At 43.5% G+C, this 25,897-nt stretch overlaps 1 protein-coding gene across 1 annotated transcript in view; it reads right to left on the bottom strand.

Annotated features, from left to right (window-relative positions):
- Positions 1-10,331: 10,331 nt before the first annotated feature.
- Positions 10,332-25,897, bottom strand: part of eya1 (EYA transcriptional coactivator and phosphatase 1) — a 59,474-nt gene continuing 43,908 nt past the window's right edge. Inside the window, exons 12-18 of the mRNA XM_054622587.1 lie at positions 23,845-23,934; positions 14,620-14,678; positions 14,340-14,500; positions 14,005-14,119; positions 13,599-13,720; positions 12,668-12,768; positions 10,332-10,518 (exon numbers count right to left, since the gene is read on the bottom strand). Of these exons, the coding sequence (XP_054478562.1) occupies positions 10,438-10,518; positions 12,668-12,768; positions 13,599-13,720; positions 14,005-14,119; positions 14,340-14,500; positions 14,620-14,678; positions 23,845-23,934 (729 nt within the window). The 3' untranslated portion in view covers positions 10,332-10,437. The remainder of the gene's footprint in view (positions 10,519-12,667; positions 12,769-13,598; positions 13,721-14,004; positions 14,120-14,339; positions 14,501-14,619; positions 14,679-23,844; positions 23,935-25,897) is intronic.

Below are 25,897 nucleotides of genomic sequence, written 5' to 3'. Positions count from 1 at the left end.
ACAATATTTTTAAGGTGAAAGGACGGCAGCTTTTTTTTTTCAGTATTCACCTGATCAACCTACCTCTTGAATGAGGCAATTTAGTCTTCTGTATTATCCATTGACAGGAATAATTTTATAATACAGAAAGTATCATTTTTACATCTTTTATCTTCCGTCCTGTCTAAGGTCTCCACAGAAAAGAGAATCAAATTCAAAATAAACAGTCAAAGAAGTTGACTTGGTAACTCTATTTCAATATTGTCTTTAATTTTGATGTAATGTTTATTGTAGTTGCTCATGTTGTGTGTAAAATAAAGGTGTCATAAAAACATGTTATGTAGTAATTACCACTTAGGTCACAGGTGTTAGGATCCCAGTGCATTGCCCTTCTTTTAGAGCTCAAAAAGCTAACCAATCATGTGACCTGGGTGTCTAATCCACACATACTTGTCCACCTCACATTTATTATACCTCACTGCCAATCAGCACAGGGTTTGGATTTAAAGAACGGTCACACCTGCACACATACACACACACACACACACACACACACACACACACACACACACACACACACACGCACACAGAAGCACACACACACCTTTTTGGCAGTGGTATTCAGGAGTTGCATAAAGGACAAATCCAAAAGTGATTGCCGTGTGAAAGGCCCTCCTCCTGCCTTGAGAGTGCGTCTCCAGTTACGAGGTCACAGACAATTAGAGAGAGAGGATCAGACGGCCCCACTGTTGTCATGGTGCTGCAGAGGGACTCTCTCTCTCTCTCTCTCTCTCTACACAAACACGTGCACACATACGTTCACTGATACATTACATGAAACATACACATTGACAGGCATATATAACCCTCACACATTTTTTAATCACACAGAAACACATCCATACACACACACACACACACACACACACACACACACACACACACACACACACTGCCATCAGCAAACACCTTGCACTTCCTCTTTTCCCCCTCCCTCCGTGTCAGACAGACACTGCCTCAGGCTTGGAAAGTAGACATTTTTTTGGGGAGGTGAAAATGTAATTTAAGGTTCAGGAATGGCTTTATTTGCCAGAAATATATATTATCTGCTGATCTGCAGGGTGTTCACTGCTTCCTGAACACCTCTTGTCACCGCGCTGCCTTCCCTTGTGGTGTATCGAGGAGGAGAAGGGCCTGCAGGGACACGGCTGACTCCAGATCTTATCGCCGCTACCATCCCGTGTTAGGTTACATCCATTTTTTAATTTAGCATACTGGGAGACAAGTCAGCATTCACAATGAAGCCTTTATGATCTGTGTCAACTCAGTGCAAGGGCTGATTATTTCTCTACATTGCCCTGCGTATTAACAAACACAAAGCAGTCCAACTCCTCAGCTTTGACTAATCAGGACATTAGAAAAGCCCTGCAAAAAAAAGAAGCTATTTTTGAAGCTAGTGATGTTACATTTATGATGAGAATATGTCGGACGGGTGTTGATAACACACCTGCAGATTAGGGTTTAGGGTTAAATGATGACCAACAATGTTAAGAATAATGGTATGACTCCCTACACCTGTCACTCTAAAGATTAGGGAACACGGGTCAATCTAGGTTCAGTGAGGACTGTGGCTGTAACTCACTGTCTGACTGATGAAATAGACATAAAACATCCTCCCAAAATAAAGCCCACGACAACAGTCCATGCATAGGGAAATAATATTCTAACCAATGATTCACGCAGAAGTTGCAGTGTCTCGAAGTGCAAAAGTCAACAATAAGTATGTTGAATGATGTAAAAGCAACCAAGCAATGAAATGGGTATGTTGACGATAGTCTTAATTGTATTATAATTATGCAAAGTTGATTAACAAAAATCATTAAACACATTGAATGTTTCTTTTTTTTAGCCAAAAAAGGTAAAAGGTGAACCACACAAAAAAACAGCTTTCAAAAATAAGCAAATAAATGAGATAAAATTAAAGTAAAATAAAATAAGTGCATTCAAAAGTCCTACCGCTCTCTTTTTCAATGATTGTCCGGATGGTCCCAGGTGATGACGGAGATGCTGGTCGAGTGGAGACGGAGTCATTTCTTGGATGAAGGTGTGATGATTCATCTTCAAACCCACCTAGACACATGAACAGGACAGTTAGTCAATAAAAGCTCATCATAAATTTCCATTCAGATCTACTTCAATAGTTTCTGCACAACAAAGTCCTGTTCTTTTTCATTAACTCATAACATCTGTAATAACTGTACCACTGTTTTTCTAAGAGAAATGGATTAGATAGAGTTCTCTTAAGTGTAAAAAAATGCTTTATTTGCTTTATAACTGTAGATCATAAGCCGCTCATTCTAACATTTCGCACACAGTTAAGCTATTTCCCTCACTTTAACCTTGTTTAAATGGAAAAAAGGACTCAAAGTTATATTTGACCCTTCAAACTCTTCATAAAGTTTTATAGAAGTATCTCCTACTTCACTTTCATGCATACTGACAGCATGTTGGGAAATCAAAAGCTTGACAGACCTGCTGTGCCGATTAACGGTTGCTAAGCTATGATTGTACAATCGCTTTTTTGTGATCCATACATGCATCGCTCTTCTGAACTCTCCCTTGCTCTCCCATGCTAACCTTTATGGTGTAACAGTAATAGGACTAGCAGCTTTTTGTCAGGAATAATATCCTTCTAGCAGGCTAAGTGCTGATGTGAATTGGCGTGGGCTGTGTGGCTGAACAGTCCTGAGCAGCTCATGAACTAACTGGAACAATTAACATAGTGAACTCTGTCAATGCTCTGATTCTCTTGGCTGGTGGTTCAGAGGGAGAATCATGAATTATGTATTGCGGTTTAAATACCCACAACCTCGTTTTATTTTGACCTCTAGGTTGCAGGCCTTTGGAATATGCATAGCAATCTTTGTAGATTCATACCTGTGCTGAGTGATGACTGCTGTTGGCTGACGGAGGAGAGCAGTGGGACAAGCCAGTGTCCTCTTATCAACTCTACCTGCCAGTGAGTGTGTGTTTCAAATGACATACTGTACAACATGTCCATTCAGGAGGTAGGTATGAGCGATCAGAGGGCAGAGATGGTGTACAAGAGAGGGCATAGCAGGGGGTGAACGTGGGGGGGTGTTTTTTTTATTGGGGGGGGGGGGGCACAGGGGAAGGGGAATGGGTGAAGCGTGGGGAAGAAGGGAAGGGGGGGAAGCCTTGGTTTCCTGTTCCCCAAATTCCCAGCTCCTGTCTGCGGAGCAGGTACACAAAGCTTCCCTTGAAGGGTTCGGAGAGGGGCGGCAGGATGAAACGCAGCCACTGATGGTTAACAGATCTGTCCCCCTGGACGCCACACCCCTCCTCCCTTCCCTCTTTCCCCCCTCCTGCACCGCTAGCCAGCAACCCCCGTTTGTTTACACTGTCCCAAAGCCTTTTTACCATTTTCTGGCCAGGCCGGGAGACTTGGCGTGGCTCCATGCTGCTGATTGCCATATTCCCCGACCAGAAATGTCACGTACCACTTTGCTCGCCTTCATCCACCAGTTAAACCCTTTGTAATCCCCCAGAAGAGCGGAGTCACCCAGGATATAGAATATTTTCTCCTGTCCCAGTGGCTCCACGCCACCACGCCACCATGCTGCCCCTCTATCCCCTCTGTGTCCACTAGCTCAGACAGCGGCAGAGCAAAGAAACCATTTCAGCCAACTGGAACGTAACATTAACATTCCTACCGGGGCAGAATGGGACCAAGAGAAAGAGACAGACTGAGGAAAAGATACCTAGAGACAGAAATGTGGCATAAAACAACTCCCATTTCGCTGTTTTCTATTTAAAAAATAGGTGTCACTCTGATTTTTTTTTAAGGTTGTTTACCCAAATTACAAAAAACAGATTTTTTTTCACTTATCCTCAGTGGTATCTAGATATTCTAATAGCTGTAGTTATGTGTGACCAGGTTTTTAAATATTTGGAGATCACCACAATGCAATAAAATTGAATTTGTGCAGCTCACAGATTCAGAAATATGTTTTAAAATGTCAACAACAACAACAACAACATGTCATGGTTACTCTGGATAATTCACAGACCTTGTTGTTGACAGTTTTCATTGGAACTACCTACAAACAAAAAACTGGCTGTTGACAGCGAGTTCTGGGGATTATCCAGAGATGCCGCTAACCCTATAGCCCGCATGGTATTGAGGGTGGCAGTAGGGGTTAGTGAGGACAGTGTTGTGCAAGTAATATTGGCTAAATTGCAAGTAAATTGCAACAGTACTTACTTGTACATTACTTTCAACGCTCAGCCAGCAGATTCATTGAAACAACTCCAAAGCCTCAATAGCAACTCTTCACATCTTTGGTATTTAATATGTGTAGAAATAGAAAACAGACATTCTGGTGTAGCAAGCAGCCAGCCTGGGGTTTGCTGGGATTTACTGACCATCATTAGCTAGTTTAACGTTAGCTAACTCCAGACGTACAGTGATCACTCTGGATTTTAGTAATCAGAGGAACTGACCCTTTAGATATATAGGAAACATGTCACTGGTGGACACCACATGTCATTTGCATAAGAGCACCTAGACATAAAGCGATGACACAATATTAAAACATCTTTTTCTTCTCAAATGTATTTTGTTCCTTAAGAAAGGTAACATAATATAATAATATATCCGTGTTGTTGTAGCTTCTTGTAAGTGTAAAATAATGAAATCAATTATTTCTGCAGTAGAATTTCAGGACATAAAACAGCAGCATGACGAACAGGAAACTACCTATGAAACAGGGTTCACCTTTCCTTCATTTCTACTTATAGAAAAAATAACATCACCCGTGACTTATTGAGCAAAAACAAGCCAAGGTGGGACGCAGGGCTGTTTTATTAACCGGATGACATCGAGTTTATTAAACTTGCCGAGAGGCTCCCTCTGCCGCCAGACGAGAGGGAGCTTGGCCCAGGTCCGAGACCCGACTTGGGAGAGTCAGCCCAATTAACACCCAAGAGGGAGGTCCATGCAAACACACAAGTACACTTTCTGAGCACGCACAAACACACATAAACACGCTGCACATGCTCACACACAGAGCATACAGGGAGGTCTGGAGGGGCAGCAGCAGCCAAATAAACCCTCAGGGACCTGGTAGCTCAGAGTTAGCGAAGAAGTCATGCACGTGCATATTTACCACCACGCTCACAGTTGTAGGGTGGCCTTAGCTTGCCATATAAATCCCTGCCACTCACCTTCAAATGGAGTGGCGCGGTGGGCCTAGTAAATACGAGGGAGTGTGTGTGTGTGTTTGACCGCAGACGCAGGTGGAGCTGTGGTGTGGTCGGGCAGACAGTGAGCATCGCTCCGGGCCCCGGGCCCTGGCAACGCAACACTACGACCTCATGGTGGTTATGAGCCGTGGTGAGAGGTTATGTGAAAGTGTGCCTTTGTTGGTGAATGTGCTCAGTGAACGAACTTCAGTAGCTGCTGAAGCTACGGCAGTTGTTGAAAAAGTAATTATTTTGTGCATGAGGCACGCAGCGGGAGTTCATGCTCCAACTTCCAAAGAAAATTGAGTGAATATTAAAATACACACTCTGCAAAAAAGACTAATTCAGGCATCTTGATGACTGGCAGACAGAAGAGTAACATGTCGTCATGTTTCGGATTTACAATATTTGCAGCCACTCCTGCTGTGCTAGTGTAGGGTGCATGCATGATAGGAGAGAAAGGCTACCAATGTATCTCAATGCTTTATTGAAACATCATGTGATTTGTCAAAACAGCTGCTTATAGTAGAATAACACATCATTTGCAATGCTGGATTCCAGAAAACCCTAATACATTGCAAATATAGTTTCCCTCATCAGTGGGTGCCTGAATGTGTGTATGTGTGTGTATGTGTGACCTCTTTGAGTCATAAACCACTCTGCAAGTCCATTAAAACCAAATCTTTTCTACACCAATCAGACTCAAACTCTCCACCAACGTATATGCATAACTTTGTCGCAGTCTAGACTCCCTTGGGAATGCCTCGTCTGTGTGGGACAGGCATAGCTATGGACGCCTGGCCCCTTCGGAGTTGACACTCCTGGCTGGGATCCCTGGCATCCACAGCTTCCTGATTACCAGCTGTCTCTGCCCCACTCTGCCTGTCAAATCCCAGTAACTGAGAAATAAACAAACAGTAAACAAAGGGGCCTAGTTTAGCACCACCGCCCGCCAAAGCACGACAACAGGTTTGTCACTCTCGCTGCCTGCCAGGGCTAAATGAGCCTTGCACTCTGGAGAGGAGTGAAAGCCTTCGTCCGAAAACCACCGAAGGAGGAGCTGCAGTCAGTGACAGCGGGTTTTGTCTATTCGGCCTCCAGACAAACAGCATCAGCCGAACCAGAAATAAAGAAATAAAGACTGAAACAACCTAATAGTGTGTCCTTTTGGTTCTTAGATTGAGCGGAAACTATTTGCTGTTCTGCTAAGGATGGAGGCTTTTTATGTGTGTGTGTGTGTGTGTGTGTGTGTGTGTGTGTGTGTGTGTGTGTGTGTGTGTGTGTGTGTGTGTGTGTGTGTGTGTCCACTTCTTTCTCTTCTTGTCTTAATCTGTAGACATCTGCTTGCTTAAGAGACAAATTCCCCTAACTTTTGACACACTAGCCACCAAGAGCAGAACACAGGCCTATTAATAGGCTTCCTGCTCATAAAAGAGATGTGGCAGATCAGGTTTTTTTGGGGGGGGAGTTTGATATGCATGTAATACAATATTAGTTGAATTGTGATGCACCGTCAGAGGCCCCCTCCATGGGAATCTGCATGAAATCACTGTCTGGGCAAGGTCGTAAATCACCAATGGCGTTGTTTATTATTGCAGTACAGTTTTATGGAGGGCGGGCGCTTTGCTGGGACGTCCCGGAGAGGAATGCCCAACAGAGGACCTGCTAGGTAATGGCCCCTTTATTTCCACAAAGGGGGGTTGATGGGAGTCCAGTGGAGATCAGGCCTCCTAAGAATTACATGGTTACTGTAAAGCCTGATTAAAGCATAGGAACACTAATATCTAACCAAAGCAAGCACATGACATGTTCAGTGGATCTACAACGACATCAAAGGATGATAAATCTCACAGAAGATCAAAGTTCTGCTAGATGATTGTAAGTCAGGTACAAGCCAAACAGACAAGATCGAGCTCTTATTTTTTTGTTCCCCATTTCTGTTTTGCGCGAGCAGCCAGAGCGGCTGGCCGACATGCCGCAACACCCACTTTTCCTTTCACAAAATGTCTGGTCTGGTTGTGTCTGAGTTTTTCTGCCAGGTCTCTGAGCATCGGGAAAACTTATCAAAGAGAACAGACCTCTATTCTGTGCTGCTCTCCTCTCCTAGAAAGACAGCCAGTCAGAACCACAGACACTACTCAGTCTTTCAGCTGTTCGGATGTGGAAAAAAGCACATTAGGGGGCATTGTGCCGGTACATTCCGGCGGTAGCAGCCCGACTTGCTTTGTCCAGCCTGGCAGACATACACGCCTCAGCCCGGCAATCACTCCCACTCCATCTGAGAACATAATTGATCTGGATATTAAAAGGGGACGTGCGGCTCTAAATAAAATTCCATGCATGCTTAATTCTCCAACGTGGTTTTGGAGGCCGGTTATTTCTTCGCTGTCCAGGCTAGCGTTACATGCTGGACTGTCTTAGCCGTGACCACCTCATAAAATCAGCCTCATAAATATTCTTCATGTGTAATTTAAACTAACTCAGCTCTCTATGACTTTGAGTTTTCTGATTTATGTTAATTACACATGGAGGCTCCTACAGGCGTACACTATGGGGATTGAACTATTATAAATACTGGGTTGAAATATTGGCTTTGGGTTCTGGAGCCTAAAAAATGTGTGACGCAGGTTTTACAATGTTGAGGCTATCAAGAAAATCTATCATTGTCTCAGGAATTTTAAATAATATATTATGAATAGAAATGCAATCACAGATATTTTAAGGGTCATCTTTAAGTCACGTTACTCATTAGGATTTATCCTTGTTGCATGAGGTAGTTTATTTTTATCAGCCATTGTGCAGATTTAAAGGATGTCATTAGCATGTGGGGGTGTGATGTTGTTTGGTCTAGAATTGCACCAGCTCCAGTTTCTGTTTGCTTTCTGGTAGGATTAGCGGCTGAGGCCTGTGACATCACTGTGTCTCTGGACACTTGGGGCAGATAGTAATATCATTCCAGTACTTTGAACACACCATGGAAATAAGTTTACGTTTGAAGTTGTAGATTTAAATTAAAAAAAAAAATCAGAGTGCAACATGTAACAGTTCACAAATCAGTTTTATTAATTTAAACACAATCAAATAATAATGTCAAAAACATCTGTACACATATTTTGCAGACACAACAATCTTTTGCATTTCACAATGAGGCCCATGTAGTGTAAAGTATTTCCAGTTTGCATTTATGTTTGCAACATAATAAAAAAAGCGTGCTGTATGAATCTATAAAACATTTCCTCTGGTTACCTACCATTACCTTGATCTAGCAGCAATATGTAGATACCCCCGGAGAGCGGGGGAAGAAGTTGTTTTGAGAAGATGGGGGGAGGGGGCTGGGGATTGTTAGGGGAGAGAGGGGTCCAAATTGAAATGCAAAGGCCAACAGTGATCATGTGCAAAGGAGGGAAAATTAGAAACACAATGATTGGGTTTCTGTTTAAGAAATTCACAGTCGATAGCACATGTCCTGTATGTTCACCAACCCCTCGTAGTTAGTGGCTTTTCTCTCAATGCTAATAATGGTTTCCCCATCCACAGATGTAGAAGCATTATGAAAAGGGCTTTATGTCTTTCAACTATTTCAAAGTGGGACACACAATGTATTTTAAAAGTCGAAATAAAAACACTACATCATACAAAATAACGCTAGCTGTACAAGTTGTTATAGCGCTTGTATAAAAGATAATAAAACCTATTCAAGCCTGCTTGTCAAAACTCAGATTTTTTCAAATTTATTGTTAAAATGGCTCTCAGGAGGCGGGAACTTGTGAGTTTTCTCACTTCCTTACCATAACCGAAAAACTCTTAGAATTAAGTTTGCTTCCAAATATATGGGGTCAGGGCTGCAAGCTGGTGAAATGCCATAAGGACAAAAGTTGTGAGCTACCTTTCTGAATAAAAGAAAACCCCTAAAACCAAATACCTCTTTCCCTTTAAAATATGAGTCTAAAAGGACTTGCAGTAGAGGAGACCTGTTATGCTGTATAAAGATGTGACCGAAGTTTCCTGTAAGGACGAGAAACATCACAGAATCAAATGAAAGGTCATTGACACTTGACATCCATGCTTTTGGTCTTGACAAAAACAATTTATCACAAAATCCCATTATCTACATATTTGTTTACTGAACAAAACTTGAACACATCAACACTTTCAGGCGTCGCACAAGCTCATGTGCGATGGGATGCCTTTAATTATTATTTTTTTTTACTTCAATGAAAAAGCATTGCCACCTTTCAAGAGCACGTACCTAAATGAATATAGGAAGGAATAGTCCAGTGATTACAAACTTACACACACAAAAAAAAGATTTCCTCTATACACGATTGTCTCAGCATTGTAAATAAAGTTTTTTGTAATTTTTCCTTAAATTATTAGAAAACTCCCCTTTTTTTTTTGTTTCTTCCATAAACGTCTTCCTCTCGCTGTGGTGTAAATCAATAGTACTTTGTAAAAGGCACGAGTCTTTTGTCGTCGAGGTACCTTCTCGGTGGCACGGCGCCACTCACAAAGTCTCCGTTCATAAATAACAAGTACAGGACTCCCGGGCCGACGGTTAACAGAGAAGCAGTCGCTTTGTCTGTCTGTCCCGTGACGGAAGAGAGACTACAAAGTAGGTGGACAGATAAGGAACAGCAAGAGACGGGAGGTGAAGAGCTAGAAGGACGGAGAAATGTCACCACCAGTAGTCGTGGGCCTGTTGTTTTTGCTGTAGCTGAGTTTTGTGGCGAGGTGAGGCGAGGCGGGCGAGGCCATCAGTAGCTCTGCTCTCCTCACAGGTGTGAACCCTGACAGAGTCCCGGCACAAACAGGGGGCCGTAAAACACTTTGACAGCTTCAGAAAAAAACGGCCAATTCACAGTAACCAGGGCAAGCAGCTGCAGCGCCGTAAATTCACCTCTCTCCTTCGCTTCCAGAGAGAGAAAAAAAAAAAAAAAAAAAAAAAAAGTTTAGGGTTAAGACGAAGTGTGACCATATGTCAGCACATTAACCGTGTGCTCAGCATTTTTTTTCTCCTCCATTCTCCTCTTCTTTTTCTTCCTGTGTAGTGGAAGACAGACGCCAGGCAGCACAGGGGGGGTCTTTTCTGAGCTGTAGGGTCTGTGGCAAAGCGTGGGACGGGGGACGGAGGGCGAAGGTCAAAGGTTGCAGGGTGTGCTGAGGCGGAGCAGGGTGTACGATGGTGGTGTAGTGCTACAAGTACTCCAGGTCCAGAGCGTGGTGGAGGGCCATGAGGTCTGAATGGCTGGAGATCCTCCAGAAGGGCATGTTGTGCTGAGAGAAGAATAAAAACGTTTTATTTAAAACACTGGAAAAATAAAATCTATACATTTTATGGCTTGTTAAATTAGACAATGTATTGATAAGAAATCTACAAGATTTAATTAATCCTTTCAGACATTTAACAAAACGTTTTTTTTCTTTGTTTCTTCAGGTCAGAAAGGAAAAACAAATGAATAAATGTCGGGGGATTTTCAAGCAAGTTTCTTTTGAGTTATTGTCATAAAATAATGGAAATATCCATCGATATTGAAAAACAACCCACCTCGCAGCCCATCTAAGTATTGCAAGAAGTGCTAAGAAGATTTGACTCTTTACACTACAGCTAATACATTCAATGAATGTAGAAATGCTGGTCCTTTCACCAGGCAAAGCAATCATATCAATAACACACGCCAACTGCACCTCTTGCTCCCTTGTGCATATGTCTATGCGGCCAAAGAGTACATCTCTACATCTGTACCTCTACCTAATTTCTCTCCTGCATTAACATGTAGTTTTATACCACTAAACCAATCCAGTATCTGTCTCCAACCTCAACAGAAATGAACTCCCTACAGGGTCTTTTAAATGAACCTCCTGCCCGTCAGTGTGTGTTTGGGACAGTGCAAATGAGCTGTTGTTCCCAAGCAGTGGATGGGGGGAGAAACCCGAGTCGCAGAGAATGAAAGGAGCTTGTCAGGTAGAGTCCTCAGCTCCTCAGTGTGTGGAGCCCATTACACTCCCCTTATCAAAGGTATGGCCTCTCCCAGGCATATGTTCCGCTTAGGAGAGCCTGCACTGACCCTTAAAAAGCTCTTTGCTTTTTGTTTTGTAAATTGTCTTTGCTTTTAAGTTTAAAAGCTGCAGATGCTATCTCTGCCCTCTCTCCCAGGTGATGGTAATAACTGAAGGCAGAATTGTGTCAGGGTTTGTGGATTCTTTTTTTTTTTTTTGTAGGTGGAGGGATGAGGTCCGAGAGAACTTTTAGACATTTTCTTTTGTAGTTTCACACAGTGTCACGTCTGATGTGTGCCTCCTGACGGGTGAAATTGTTGTGTTATTTCACGTCCTCTCTGATGTTGACACAGAAACCTTTTACCGCACGGCGTTTCGTGGGACTCACACCACTCAGACGGGGAAAAAAATAAAAAAAAACGCCTTATCCTTCCATCAATGTCACACTCCAACAACTCAAGACAGAGTGAAAATATTTGCATCTTTTTTCCACAACTATCCCTCAAGTCCATATTCCCAGGGCGTGTTCGCTTTCCATAATACAGAGCTATTGCTTTACACTCTTCTCCAGGGTAAAGGCTGCTACTTCTTCCTAATCGCTCTTCATCTGTCCTCACGCTTCTCCTCGTTGTTTACTGAGAAACAGGTGAAAAGGGAGCTGGACGCTTTTCAAAGGGAAACTTCATGTCTACACCCTGACACTGTGGCTCACCGTAACCGTCAGGGAAATATGCTCTTGGAACCGCTGATTAATTTGCTAATGAATATCTGTGCTGTGTGCGGCTTGCATGTGGCATTTGGTGTGCATCCAAACTTGGCAGAAACGCTGAATGCACGATTTTTGTGGAGCAAGATCCGACAGGTAAGGGCAACAGAACATTCATCTGAACAGATACCGTCAGCTTTCTTGATCCGCCAACAGGCTTGGCATTGCAGTAAATATTCTAAATTCATCAACAATGATTTAAGTCTCCTTTATGCGCGCTCTATTTACAATGTGCCTTCAACAAGCCTAGAAGGGCTAGCATTACACACGCAGCATTCACGCTGCTCAGGGCACCGAGCAGGAATATATAATTATGCCATCCACCCTCCCCTGCTCTGTAAACCTGAGATGGCGGAGGAAGAGCACTGATTACACACTACAGACTTTCTCTCTTGTACTTGGACGCCCTATAAGAGGATAAACGAATAAAAATGTAAAGTAAGACTGTTGAGGAGGAGAGCTACAGCGCTGATTCCTTTCTTTGGAAAAGTATGGCAGGTATGTTTTGTGTTCTGTAAGCATTCATAATGAACTCCTGACCTTACGGCAAGTCCAAACATTGTCTTTTCTCCTAGCTCCGTGTATTTCTGATGAATGTTTTTCACCAGAGGACTCAATGTGTATACAGTGTGTGGTGTCTATTATTCCAAGACTTCTTACCTTTTTTGAGCCTTGCTCCTCTTCCACACCATCTCCAACAACAATGTAAACAACTTTCCTCCCGAACCTTTGAATTACTCTCTCGAAGCAGCTCTCCTTCCCTGTGGGGGAGTCGACAGTAGGATGTTAGTGGAGCGTTGAGTGGAGGCAAACAGATACAAAGGCACATGGACCCACACTAAACGCCGTCAAGTTGATTCAGAGGCACAGGGTGACAAGAGCCCCTTTAAAAACACCACACGTACAAAATAGGGCAGAGTGTAAACACTTTGAGCTCAGCAAGGGGATGTGATAAGATCAGGCCTCAGATAAAGGCAATCTGAAAAGCATTAAGTCTGCCCTTCTGCTCCTCAACCATGGGACAAATGGACTTAAATCAGCCAAAATCACTCTTGCATGCCACAGGGTCTGGTTAGGAGGACTGGTGCGCTTAACGCTCCGAGGAGCCCTGAGCTACACTCCGCTCCAACTCTGCACTGAAGGGCCTGAAAACGTGAGTGCGGGAGTGAAGCGTGATGTTTATTTTGCATTTGAAACAGTGAAGAAGGAGAAGCAATAGGGGGGGAAGGGGGGAGACTGAAAGAAGGAGGAGGAAGAGCGGGGGTCTTTTTGCTGTGGAATGACATAAATGTGCAGAAGTGGTTTCATATGCAGAGACTGAACAGGAGAGGCCTGGGGAGGCCCAGCGCAGGCCCAGCTCCAGGAAAATAATCCCAGGCTGATTAGGCCTATTCCTTCATAGAAGAACATCAACGCTCTCCGGTGACTGAATCTCCCACCCCATCCACGCCTCCGTCCTATCACTTAGGTAGCACGTGTGTCATAACTTTTTTTACACTCCCCAAGCTAAAACAACAAGCATTTATGTCCCCAAAAGTGTTAGATTGATCACAGCGGGCAAAACAAAAGAGGATTTACATCACACATTTACCTATTTTGGTTGCACTATAAATATTCTCGATAGGAAAGACTATCCCCAAGCCGTAGAGCAGGACCTTAGCCAGGGCAGGGATGAGCTGCGTGGTGGTCACGAGGATGTTCACACAGTTTGACCTGCAATAGAGAGACAAGAGGACAAAAGAAAACACAAAAAATAAAGACACCGCAATGTATCATTGGCTTCAAACATGTCCTGCATTGAAGGATTAAATCTTAGCTTCCTTTTAAAGTTGGATCTCTAAGCGTACTTTCAGATATCAGAAGACAAAGTCTATCCAGAAGAGCATTGCCATTTTTCTTCAATAGCTTGGGAACATGTTGACTTATTTACACCACATGAGAGTTTATATATATGTGCGGTATGGGACTGGGTACAATTTTCCTCACTGGAGTCCTACCTTGAGTGGATTAATGTTAGTGCTTTCAGTGCCAGTGTTAACCAGGAGTCCGTCAAGGCTTCAATTTCTGCTCGCAATTGCAACCAGGCTTCCCTTTTGGCTGGGCCCAGCAGACCTGAAACGCAGGGTAACATTGTTTAGGTTGGACCAGCCCTCAGAAATACCACTGAAAATTTTCAAAATTTACCCCTGACCAAGTGGTGTGGCATGTGTGCTTTTAGAACACACGCGCAGGCACTCACACAAACGCCCACGCAAATGAGGGCACATACATTTGCAAACTCATTTCTACTTGACAGATCTGTTAAGGGACCGCGCTGCTTGTTGGGGATTACCTCCGACGTTATTTTTGTAGGTGGTGTAGATTTCTTTTACTCGTCTGTAGCGGAAGGCCAGTTTTCTCATCCAGTCCACGCCTCCCCGCACGCCTGTGGCCAGACATAGATTGGCACTGGTGGCCGCTGCGTGGAAACCATCAGCGCCGAAGTTATACGTGCTGAGATAAAGAAAAAAATATAGTGTCTGTCAGCACAGTCTGTGTGGACATTGATGCAAGCAAACGGCACAGGTCATTCTGACTTTTTGACCAAGAATCAAAGTGTTCTAGTGTTGTACCTCAGATCCTGGCCGTTGTCATCGGAGGACACATCGTCGATATGTACCTGATCACATTCCTGGAAGGCACAAAACAAATGCTTTGGTTAATGTAGTATTCACACACTCTTACAAGAAATGCCGTCCTCTTTTAGAGAAGATTTCTTTCTTGGGAAGGGATTCTCCCCACATGTTCCTCATAATTTCTCACGAGAAACAACATATTCATTCAGGAATTTGTGCTTTGGCTGGACACCTCACTCCTAATCCCATTCGCCTTGACTTTCTCTTTATATCCTTTTGAATAAGTCCTCAACATTTTTCTTTCCTTGCGCCCCCACCAGCTCTGTCCAGACAAAAAACCCACCTCATCATTAGTCAGAATGGACTGCGACCACTAGAGGGGTCCAAAGATATGCACACGCACAGACATAACCAATTAAATGTCAATCCAGCAACTCCAAACACTCCCTAGGTTGGCATTTGAACAGATATGTCTGCGAGTACTGATATATATATATATATACACATACAGTAGAGGGATGTATGTAGGCTAGATGTATGTATAAAGTGCATTTAAGCACTAATGGTCTGTGCATGTGTATGCGTCTGTGTGTGCATCTGTGTGTGCATCTCTAAACATATGTGCACACTCCTCTTCCCCTTTGGGGGTGCCCGGCTCCTCTTGGAAAGGTAGAGGGATTCTGCAGCTCTGCACTGATTCCGCCTGTACACAGTAACACAATCCAGACTTTCTGGCAAATGTAACCCACTAGAAAAATTGAACCTGATGCTAACCGCCAATGAAATTATGACCTCTGATTGCTGCTGCGCCACACACCAACACAGCCCGGGGGCCAGTCAGCCGGCAAAAGAGCGCAGCAGAGAGCAGACTAAAAATCTGTTATTAGTTTTCCATTTATAGGAGAGCTCTGGTGCCTCCCCCTTCATCGCCTCTCTCCGCCCCCCTCAGCCAGCTAAAATGTGAGGGAGTCCTGCCTTGGCATTGAGATCAACATATTTCACTCCGGGCAGAGCAAAGAGAGAGACTAGCAAAGCTTCTTTTTTGCTAAAATGTGCGGTGGCTAGCAATTTAGCCAACAAGAGTTTGAGCAATAGCCTTGTTAAAAGCAAAACGGCTTTGAAATTGAATGTGACATCAGATTCTCAATTTGTTTCAGTCAGCCCTCGTCTAGAATGAATAACAGACAGCATATTTGATATCTCTATGTAGAAGTTTAAAGAATTTTTCTGGAACGTTAAAAGTTTTAAATGTGTTGTGAAGTGGCCAACAATTGTAAGCCTCACCTGTTTAAAGTTAAATGTGAAATAATAATTTCTCATGGAAATTGAAACTTAAGCGAGAAAATTCCTCCGGTCTCAAGTATGAAAAGTCCCTCCCTATTTTTTAAGCTTTTTAATTAAGTTTCATCCGGCTGTTAAGACACCAAAACACAGAAAGGACTTCCTTGTTTTAAGTCAATCTAAGTGAGGCCAAATGCTGACGTTATTGCATTCCTCTCTAATGCTGGAGCAGGGTAAGGGTAAGGGCTTTGGACTGTAAACCTTTTTTATTTTACTGGTTCCCCTCTGAACAAATTTTTCATCTCCCTGGATTTGTGGGGAAAGGGAGGGAAGAGCGACGTGAGGAGAAACTCAAACCAGCTGTTCTTTAACAGAATTAAAATCTTGACCCCCAACCCCTGCTCTAATGCAGCCATTCTCTCGCCAAGCCTCTCCCAGCAAGCCCCAGATCCAAAGAGGAAAAGACTTTGACCCCGTGACCCCTCCTCCCCTCCTCTCCGGGGCTCTGGCACCCCGATAAGGGGGTGGAAGGGTAGAGAGGTGGAGATGGAGGAGAGTGGCGGGTAAAGGCTGGGGGAGAGAATCCAAAGTGACCTCACATGGAGCGAGCTCTGAGCTCCACGTTCCAGAAGATGGACTGCCAGTTGGAGATGGGGTAATGGTTGTGTGTGTGTGTGTGTGGTGTGTGTGTGTGTGTGTGTGTGTGGCCTAAATCTGTTTCTAGCCAATCACCAGCAGATCTTTGATAGTTGAAGAAAGCAGCAATTTGTCCTAGCTTGGAGATCTGCCACCAACAAACTTTTCCCCAAAATGTTTTTCTCAGAGCGAAAACCCAAGCCAGAAGAATTGGTGTGCTTGATTTCTTAAATAGTAGAGGTATGTCTGTTTGTTCAGGAAAACAAAAAACTGCACCCTCGGTTAAGCGCCTCGTAAAGCTTCCTTTCAAAGCATTCTGGTGCAAGTGACTGGAATGCTTCTATTATCCAGTGATTACTTGTTGATGAATCAGACACAATCAGCCGACGGCAAAACACTTGTTTGGTACATCGTTGCCTAATTGTATGCCGTCTCCTGGTACCTTGTTTTCTGACAATAGTTCCTCATGTTTGTTCTTCCCCTGTGATGTGTTTCTTTCAGATTCTGACAGCCAGCATGGATCAAAACAGCTTTGTGAGAACCGTATTACTCAGCATGTTAATTATGGGCCTACTTTAGGGGCCAAAGGCAGAACTCCAACATGACTTGAAACACATAAATATGTCTCAGTAATTAGGCCTAACTGTGGCCATTATAATTGCTGCCTGATTATGAATGATTTTTCATGGACTTTTTCCCAAATCCTCAAAGCTAATAAACACATCAAACCTCAACAAATGTTAAGTGTTAAATCAAAATTCAAACGGCCAAGAAAAATACACTGTACCCCTTACATTTCTCTGTTTCTGTGTGTTTACATAGTTTTTTAATTCTGTGGATATAATAATGCTTAATTAACAGCTGGACTGAGCTTGAGACGTCCAGATACAAGTTTTTCTGTGTGTGTGTGTGTGTGTGTGTGTGTGTGTGTGTGTGTGTGTGTGTGTGTGTGTGTGTGTGTGTGTGTGTGTGTGTGTGTGTGTGTGTGTGTGTGTAAAAAAAAAAAAGGAAGGGAGTTGTTGGAAGAATGCGCAGACTCCAACAATTACTATTCCCAGCTGGGGCTGGCATAAACCTCTGCACTGGCTTCCTGGGAGGACTGGGAAAGCTAATAGAGGAGGTGGCTGTGGGTAATGTTGTACAGTAACCCTTACACGTACTCATTAGGAGGCACTTGAAGGCCTCGTAAACACCACAGAGCCATGGATGGTGCAGGTTGAAGTCAGTTAAGTACAGTCGTATAGCTGGAGTGGATAGGAAAAATAACATGCTGCTATTTTTTTGTTTGTATTACATTAACAATAGAATGACAGGGCTTCAAGATAGTGGCACTTTGAGGGGCAGGCAGAGAATTTCTTGGAACCTTTTGAATACGTCTTGTCCATCAAATCCCCCCCATCCTCCCCACACCAAGCAAACACTGGTCTCTCTAAAACCTACATCACCACTAACTCACACCAGATGTTCCTACTGTACTCAGGAGTGAAGACCCTCCACCAGAAGCCAATCGCAATTACTCCTTAAGCAAACACTATGTCTTTCTGTTGTATCAGCCACATTCTTCTCTTTTATCCGAGCTACCAAAACAGTCTTCATCTATACAGGAATGGATGCCAAAAAGATGCCCAATTGAAGACAGGATGCTTCCGTCTCGGGACGCTTCCATCTCTACATCATTCACTCTCTCTTCCTTTCCCTGTCTCTCTGTCTTTCCACCGGTCTGCTGAAATCTCTTCACTGCGGAGGAAGCTATCAGAGCCCTCTTTGTTCCCCTGGCATCTGTCATTAAGCAATCAGCGATGACGGCCTGAGTCTTCCTGCAGCCCTGGAGAGAGAGAGAGCTCAGAGTGGTGACTGCAACAGTCAGAGGCAGGGAGAAGAAAGACGGGCCAAGTCTGCAATGCTTGTTACCACAACACAGAAAGGACCATGCTATCTAAACTAACTCTTAAGACCTTGTTTTTGCCATGACGGTCTAGGTCAGTGTCCACTTATTGGGTACAAGCTGCCAGACTCGCCCCATCTCTCTCATCCCTCTCTCTCAGGTGAGCTGTTGGGGCGGGGGTGGGTGGTCACAACCGCCGTGTGAGCGATAACAGCCGTCATCACAGCATTCCTTGTGACCCTACAGGCTAATGCCATGTGAAAAAGGCTCATCCATGGTTCGCAGGTTCTCAATACCGCCACTCCACCGGCAGTGGCTGTCATCCCCCCCGCGGTCTGTGACCCCCAGCAACTTCCTTCTCCGTTCCCACCACAGGCACCCCTGTCTGGGGGGGGGAGGAAAGGAGGTAGGAGGGGGGGCTGCGATTACCTGGGGGTCAAACACAGGATGCGGGTAACAAAGGGAGAGTTCTTTCAAACCCACTTCATTCCAATCCACAATCTGTGCTTGAACAGCCACGGAATTCAAACAGCGGCGCCAAACAAAGCACAGGTACAGAGAAGTATATGCTGGTTTGACGAAAATTCACACGATCAGGAAGAGGGAGCACACGTACGTTTTGCTCGGAGCAGACTGAATTTTTGAAGTATAATGACTGGAAAAGTTGAAAAAAAAAAAAGAATCACCCCATAGGTAGTGAGTGAAAAGTATAAATAAGTTATGTTTGATGGATGAGTTGCTTCTCATTATTTCCAATTTTGCGCGTTTACAGTCCAAACCACAGCTCAAGGAGAGCGACACTAAATGTAATATTAAATCTCAGTCGTTTCAGCATTTTCCCTTAGCAACAAATGTAATCCATAGAAAAACTGTTTATTGTTGCCAAAATGACTGTTGTTTGGACAAATCTATGCAAGTTTCTCCTCAATTCCTTCACAGACCATGCTGGGCAGGTGCTGTTTAATTCAGGACAAGAAATCTATTCTTAAAAAACACATCATTTGTCAACAAAAAGTAATGTTATATTTTCCATGCAGCCTCAACCCCTATTGGTGCATGAGTCGGCTGTCTGAGGATAGCGGGTAGAGGGCGGGGGTGAAGTGGAGCTCTGCGGAGCGAAGATTGACAGGGTGGCTTTGAAACCTCCACTTTCTCTCTGTAGTCTTTCCAAAACACATCAGTGGCCCCGCCTCGAGACGTGATGGAGTTATGTCGAGGAGCATGACAGAACTGCTGCATCGGTGGCCAGGCACATGATGAAATACCCACATCAGTGTGATCAGAACTAAAGAAGCACATCTGAGAAAATATACAACACATAAATATGGCCTTTTTTTAGTTCACTGTAGCAATTTGGTTTCAACAGCATCCACATTTTTTTCACTGGTGCAGATCTTGATTGGTTGTTCAGTTTTATGTGTTCTGATAGTGTTATTGAAATCTGAATAAAAACCTGTGCAACAAATCTACAGTGTACAGTTGGTGACCGGTCAACTGAATGACTTCATGATTCAAATGAAAAGCACAGTTAGCATTATGTTCCTCCTTACTGTGAGTAAAACCTTAAAAAAATACTATCAAGGAAAACACCATAAAGCTACCAGTCATATGGATGGCGAGTACTGGGATCTGACTCTCTGCAGTGGGACATAAAACAAACAGAATGGCTCCACACTAAGAGGCTCTGGAGGGCCATTTCAGCCACTAGGAAAAGGTAACCATGCGTTTCACAGCATCTCTCATTAACAGGCAGCCCCTGGGTGAGAGTGACAGAGGAGGTTTCAACCCTGTGACACTGTGAGCTGCCTTTTATAGCTCCCAGCCTCGGTCCCAGGGTTGAAACCTCCTTGCTCCACAGGTATGTGTATGTGTGTGTGAGTTTGAGAGTCTGTTGGTACTTCCATGAGTATTCATACATTATATATACACATGTGTGTCTTAAGAATTTGGAGCACAACATTTTTAGCTTGCATGTGCATAAGTGTGTGAGAGAGGGCTGCACACGGCATGGAGGCAACAGTGGACTAATTTAAAATGTTCCCACCTTTAGAGACCTTTCCCCTTCTCTCTCTCTCTCTCTCTCTCTCTCTCTCTCTCTCTCTCTCTGTGAGTGGTTTGCCCCCATGCCCTTTATCCTCCAGACGGGGAGGGTTGTTTTCTCACCCAGGGAAGGGGGAGACGGCTGCCCCCCGTACCCCACTGAGAGGGGAGCACAGGGGGCTCGGCCAGCGATAGAGAGAGGCCCCTGGTTCCCACATACTGCTCGGCGTTAGCGCACCTACAGTAAACTCACACCCGGAGTCACAGCGGAGCTGTCAGTCTTCCTGGTGAGCTCAGCCTCAGTGGGCTTCATTATACACATCACTTTAGCCCATCAATTAGCTCCACTAGCGAGAAAATGGTGAGGGAAATGTATTATATTTAAAAAATAAGATATACAAACAACAAATGTTGTAAGTAATTTACTAGTATTACTAGTATATTATTTTGAAAAAAATATGATATATATATTATATAATATAATATTATAATTATTCAAATAAATACATAATTAATGAAAACATTGAGATTACCTAGCCCATTAGGGTGTTTATTAACAATTTACAAAAAATTCAGATTTTGAATAAAATGTTGTTTTCGATGTAACATTGATTATATGTTTATCTCTGTAGTTATTGAAAAACAACTTCTTCTACAAGGAAAATTAATACCGCGGAGATCAAATCAATAGAGATCATATTGCCTTGAATTACTTTTCTTAAACTTCCTTCAGTGAGAGCATTTTTTGAGGATAAAAACAGACTGTGCTGTTCATACAACACTACACCCGTCTTTTAAAGGGCTGAGCAGCAGATGCTTTGTGCGGAACGATCGATAGAGAGATTTGAGTGTGTGGGCTGGGAGGGGAAGTCTTTTGGGGAGGTGCAGTATTTCTGTGACGCACCTTCAATTCTATTTAACGGTGAAAAAAAAAAAAGAGAGCACTGATCCAGAAAAAGGTTAAAAGAGGAAGAGGGAGAGAGAGACGTAAGAGTGAAACTGATCCCTGTTGACCCCTTCGGCATGCCCTCTTTCTTTTTATGACTTTCCTCAGAATTGTCACTCATCAGCTCTATCAACGCTCTCCAGCCTCCATTCACACACATACACACTCTTACACACACTTGAACCATAATACAGAAGAATAGAAAGTTAGCTGTGGCTTCAGAAGGCTGAGCACATAATATGACTAATTGTGATGTTTGGAGGATTGTTAACAACGCTTGTGAATTTAAAACTGATTCATGATCTTAAAAGCTAACATTTAAAAAAAAGCAAAATGATCTGTGACTGCGCATATAGTGATAAAATGGGTACACTGAGTCCATATTTAATGTTCATGTGCAGAGGGGGGCAGGACAACAGTGTTAAGTCTTAGATGGACCACTCACACTCGCACACACACACACACACACACACACCGTTAGGCCACTAACTCTGCACCTGTGTTTCTGCACAGCCTCTGGGGTCTCCCTTTATGGCTTAGACTAAATTAGATGGACCATATGCATTTCTGCACATGCTTAAATACATAACTGCTGCTGGCTGTGGTATTTATAGTTGGACTCTATTTAGCTTTATCTGAGATGGAGGGCTGTAAATCAGCAGAGAGGAAACACAACTGGTTAGGCATTGCTGAGAACTGGCACTTAACACTCAGATTGTCCCAGGTCAGTTTAAGAGGAGAGATCAATATGCCCTCAAGAGAATGTCACTCCTCCTCTGGTATGGTTGTTAATGACAATCACTGCAGCGTTTGCAGAGAGGTCTTTAATTTGGTTGTCTAAAAAGCATTCTTGCAGCGGACCACACGTTGCTATTTCAGTCATAATACTACTCTAGTTTTAGCTGGAAAATCTCTAAAGCTTTAAAGTGTCAAAACAAAATCTAATAATTTTGTTGCTGAGATAGAGCAGAAGAAATATACGCGTCGCATTTTACAATCATTTTATAAGCGGACTGAGCTGCCAATTCGTCTGTGAACGGTTTTATCACACATGAAAAGAAATCAAAACACAGGACAGATGTTGAGCAAAAACCACATTTAAGCATTGTCACAAACTGCCATTTTTCTTTTCAAATGATTGGGGCACATCTATTAAATAAAGTGCAGCTACAATGGATTCTATACGGCCAGGGCATAAGGAAATATTTAACCAGTCAATTGCAGCCAATTAACTTTGATCACAATGACTGCGTTTGGACTCTTAGTCACTCGTCTGTCTGGGAGAGTATGAACGTTTTCTTTCCCTGTGTTTCTCTCTCTCTCTTTTTTTTTTTTTTCCTCCTTCTTGGGTTTGCTTCATGTAACACCGCCGAACATGGTGGTGAGTAATGAGACTTGGCAGACTGGCCGCAGATCTCTTCACACTTAAGTATCAAACAAAACATTTCCTCTACTGTGAGGTCAGCATAAAGCAGGACACTGAGGGAAAGTGCTGGGTCAGTGTGATCAGATTCACTGGGAGAAAGAGACAGGAGGCAGGGACAAAAAAAAAAAAAGAAATCGCAAAAATATAAATCATAGACAGAGAATTGGACAGAGCGATAGTGTTAAGGGATATAACATTGAGATAAATTGCTTTGTTTATTGTTAAAATGTGATGAGCGCTGATAGTTAGCTGGGTAAGACATCTGGATCTGAAGGGAGGATAGCGGGCTGCACTTCATGTCTGTGCATGTGTAATGTACGGACAAATGTGGCACACACACTTTTCTGTACATACAGTCTGAGCCTATAAGCATCCCTGACCCTCTGGTCTTTTTACCTCTCCCCAGGGTGTAGCAGACACTCTAACATCCAACCACGCACACCTCCCTACCCTTGATCCCTCTATTCCTGAGCCCCAGAGGCAGATTTTACACTCGCCGTACATGAATCAGGAGGGCAAAGAGGCGTGGGAGGGGAGGTGGCGGCAGTGGGGGGGTTTCATACTGTGACGCTAGGGTCTGGGGTGTAGATGGACTGCGACACAGAGCACACAGCATGACACAGACAGACAGAGCGGCCACAGAAACACTAGAGCTTGACAAATTGAGCTGGCCGCTATGGGAGTGGGAAGGAGGTGGAGGTCGGGGGCCCGGCCTGGTGACCCAGGAATGACAGAGACTGACGGCACATGTAAAATGAATGGTATCCCTTGGGCTCCGAGGTAATACTTCACATCTATGGGACTGCTCACTGAAAAAGAGGCTCCGCGCTAGGAGACAGTTGTTGCTGCATTTACTAACATTTTGATGGACTGTTCCTACGCTCCTGCTATACATTCCTCTGACCACTAAGACCATCACAAGGTGAACAAAAGGCATTTGTGAAGATCAAGAACATAGTGGAGCTAAAGTGAGCTTAAAGAAGAGAAAACACATTAAAATAGACGCACCTCCAAGTCGTTAAAGAATAGGTGTGTGTCGGCCAAGTTGAAGATCATTTCTTCCATCCTCAGGCCTAATGATACAGATGTCGGAGGATCCTGGAAAAAAGACAAAAACAATTAAATCAAATTAGAATATTTTCCTTTGAAAATTGAGGTAAATTTGTTCCATTTGAAGTGGTAAATGTAAAAGGATAAATAACTCTGTTCCCTGTAAATCACTCAATTAACACAGAATCCCTTTAAATTCCTCAGCAGGCTATTCCCATAAAAAAAAGACATTAGAGGGACTTGAAAGTTTCAGCGTCCGTTTACGACTCTCCGAAAGCGACCAGAATAGTCATCAGAAATGCCACAGACTTGAACGAATGCAGTAAAAGCATGTCTCTTCTCAGGAGGGGCGGTCGATTTAGAAGAGTTGGGGGTCACAGTCTCATCGTAAATAGCCCATTCTCCACATACTTGTGCTGATGCGTCATCTGATTGCCCTCTAGGTGATTAAAACAATTCCCCCTGAATCCACAACGGCAATTTCTCCTTAAATCCTGATCTCTGTCAGTAATGTGACACGTGCTGTAATGGTGATGGGTTGCACTGTCTGTAAGATAAAACCTAGAGAAGACTGAACTACATTGTAAATAGTTAATGAGCCTGTGACAATGTGTGCAATTTTAGTGCTTTTCAGCATTAACATAAATATATAAACCTTGTGTGATCATTTTGAATAAAATTGCTCAAATACATTTATTAAGAAAATCCACTACCACATACCATTATGATCATAAACAGCATACAAAACATATATAATTAATTAACTGACTTGATAATTTTGTTGTTGCACAAATTGAATACCTTTTTTATTTTAAATATTTAATCAACAGATTGTCTTCAGCTGGCAAAGGATAAAGGGAGACAATAGCCGGCTTTGGAGGAGGATTGTCTGCAGCTGGGTGAGACCGCATTAAAGACGGGACCAGAAGCAGGGATTACAGAGATAAATCACCTGAAGACCCACCTGAGCTTTCTGCTGATTAGCTGTCACCCACCACAATGCTTATGTTTTCACTAAAATGACAGAAGACAAACCACACAAGTAGAGCTCAATCCCCACTTCTAGAGGCTTTCTTCTTCTTCTTAACCTCCCAGTTTCAAATCAATCTTTCAGTCTGAATTCATCAAAAATAATTAGCCTCCCACGACAACCAGCTCTGTCTCCCCAAACGCCGCCGCTGTTGGGTGATTTAGCATAAAGGGCTGGTTTGGTGGGAAAAGGCAGTCCTCTCCAGCGCGGGTGAATCCCTTCCAATTAAATCTAAACAATCACTCAGTGAGGGAGTTAAGAATACAAGCAGGCCAGAAGGCCAAAGTGCTGCTGCTGTCATTGCTCCAGTGCCACCTGTCCCGAGATGTCAGTGCCATCCGCTGGGGCGCCAAGTCCCCCCTCTCTCTGAGCCCCTTACCAATAACAACCCCCCATCCATCCCCACCCACTTTAAGCTCCAGCTCTGGCCAGCCCAATAGCAGCACAGCTGGCCTCAGCCATCAGCTTTATGGGGGTGAGCTGCCTTGATGCCAATTAAAAGAGCTGATAAGAGCAACAGTGTGTTTATGCGTGTATGAGAAACAGAAAAAAAAAAAAAAAAAGTCAGAGAGAGAGAGTGGGTGGGAGGTCACAGTGAGTGAGAGAAAGTGTGGATGTGTGCTCACTCAGATACACATCTATTTATAGTAGGCTCAGAGCAGCTAAAGGGGGGGAAACTGTTTAGTAACTTTTTTGTTTATGCCACTAAGATGGGGATGACATGACTGACGGACGGGAGGGAAGAGAAGGGCTGGTTGTTGTGGTGGATGTTGGTCTGCTTCACTTTCTGTTCTGAGGTAGTTTACAGATCTGCGTGTCTGATAGGCTTTGAGGTAGCGTGCTTTGTGGTTGCTGTGAATAAGCATGTCTCCATCTTATAATGCTGTTTTAATGTGATAGTGTCAGCAAGTTGGAGCATGAGAGAAACCTTTGTAAAAAAAAAAAAAAAAAAAAAAAAAAAAAGGGACTGAAATGTGCAGA

Source organism: Anoplopoma fimbria, chromosome 21 (assembly GCF_027596085.1).
Source record: "Anoplopoma fimbria isolate UVic2021 breed Golden Eagle Sablefish chromosome 21, Afim_UVic_2022, whole genome shotgun sequence".
NCBI lineage: Eukaryota > Metazoa > Chordata > Actinopteri > Perciformes > Anoplopomatidae > Anoplopoma > Anoplopoma fimbria.
The sequence above is the reverse complement of the archived record's forward strand: the minus strand, read 5'-3'. Positions and strand labels throughout refer to the sequence as shown.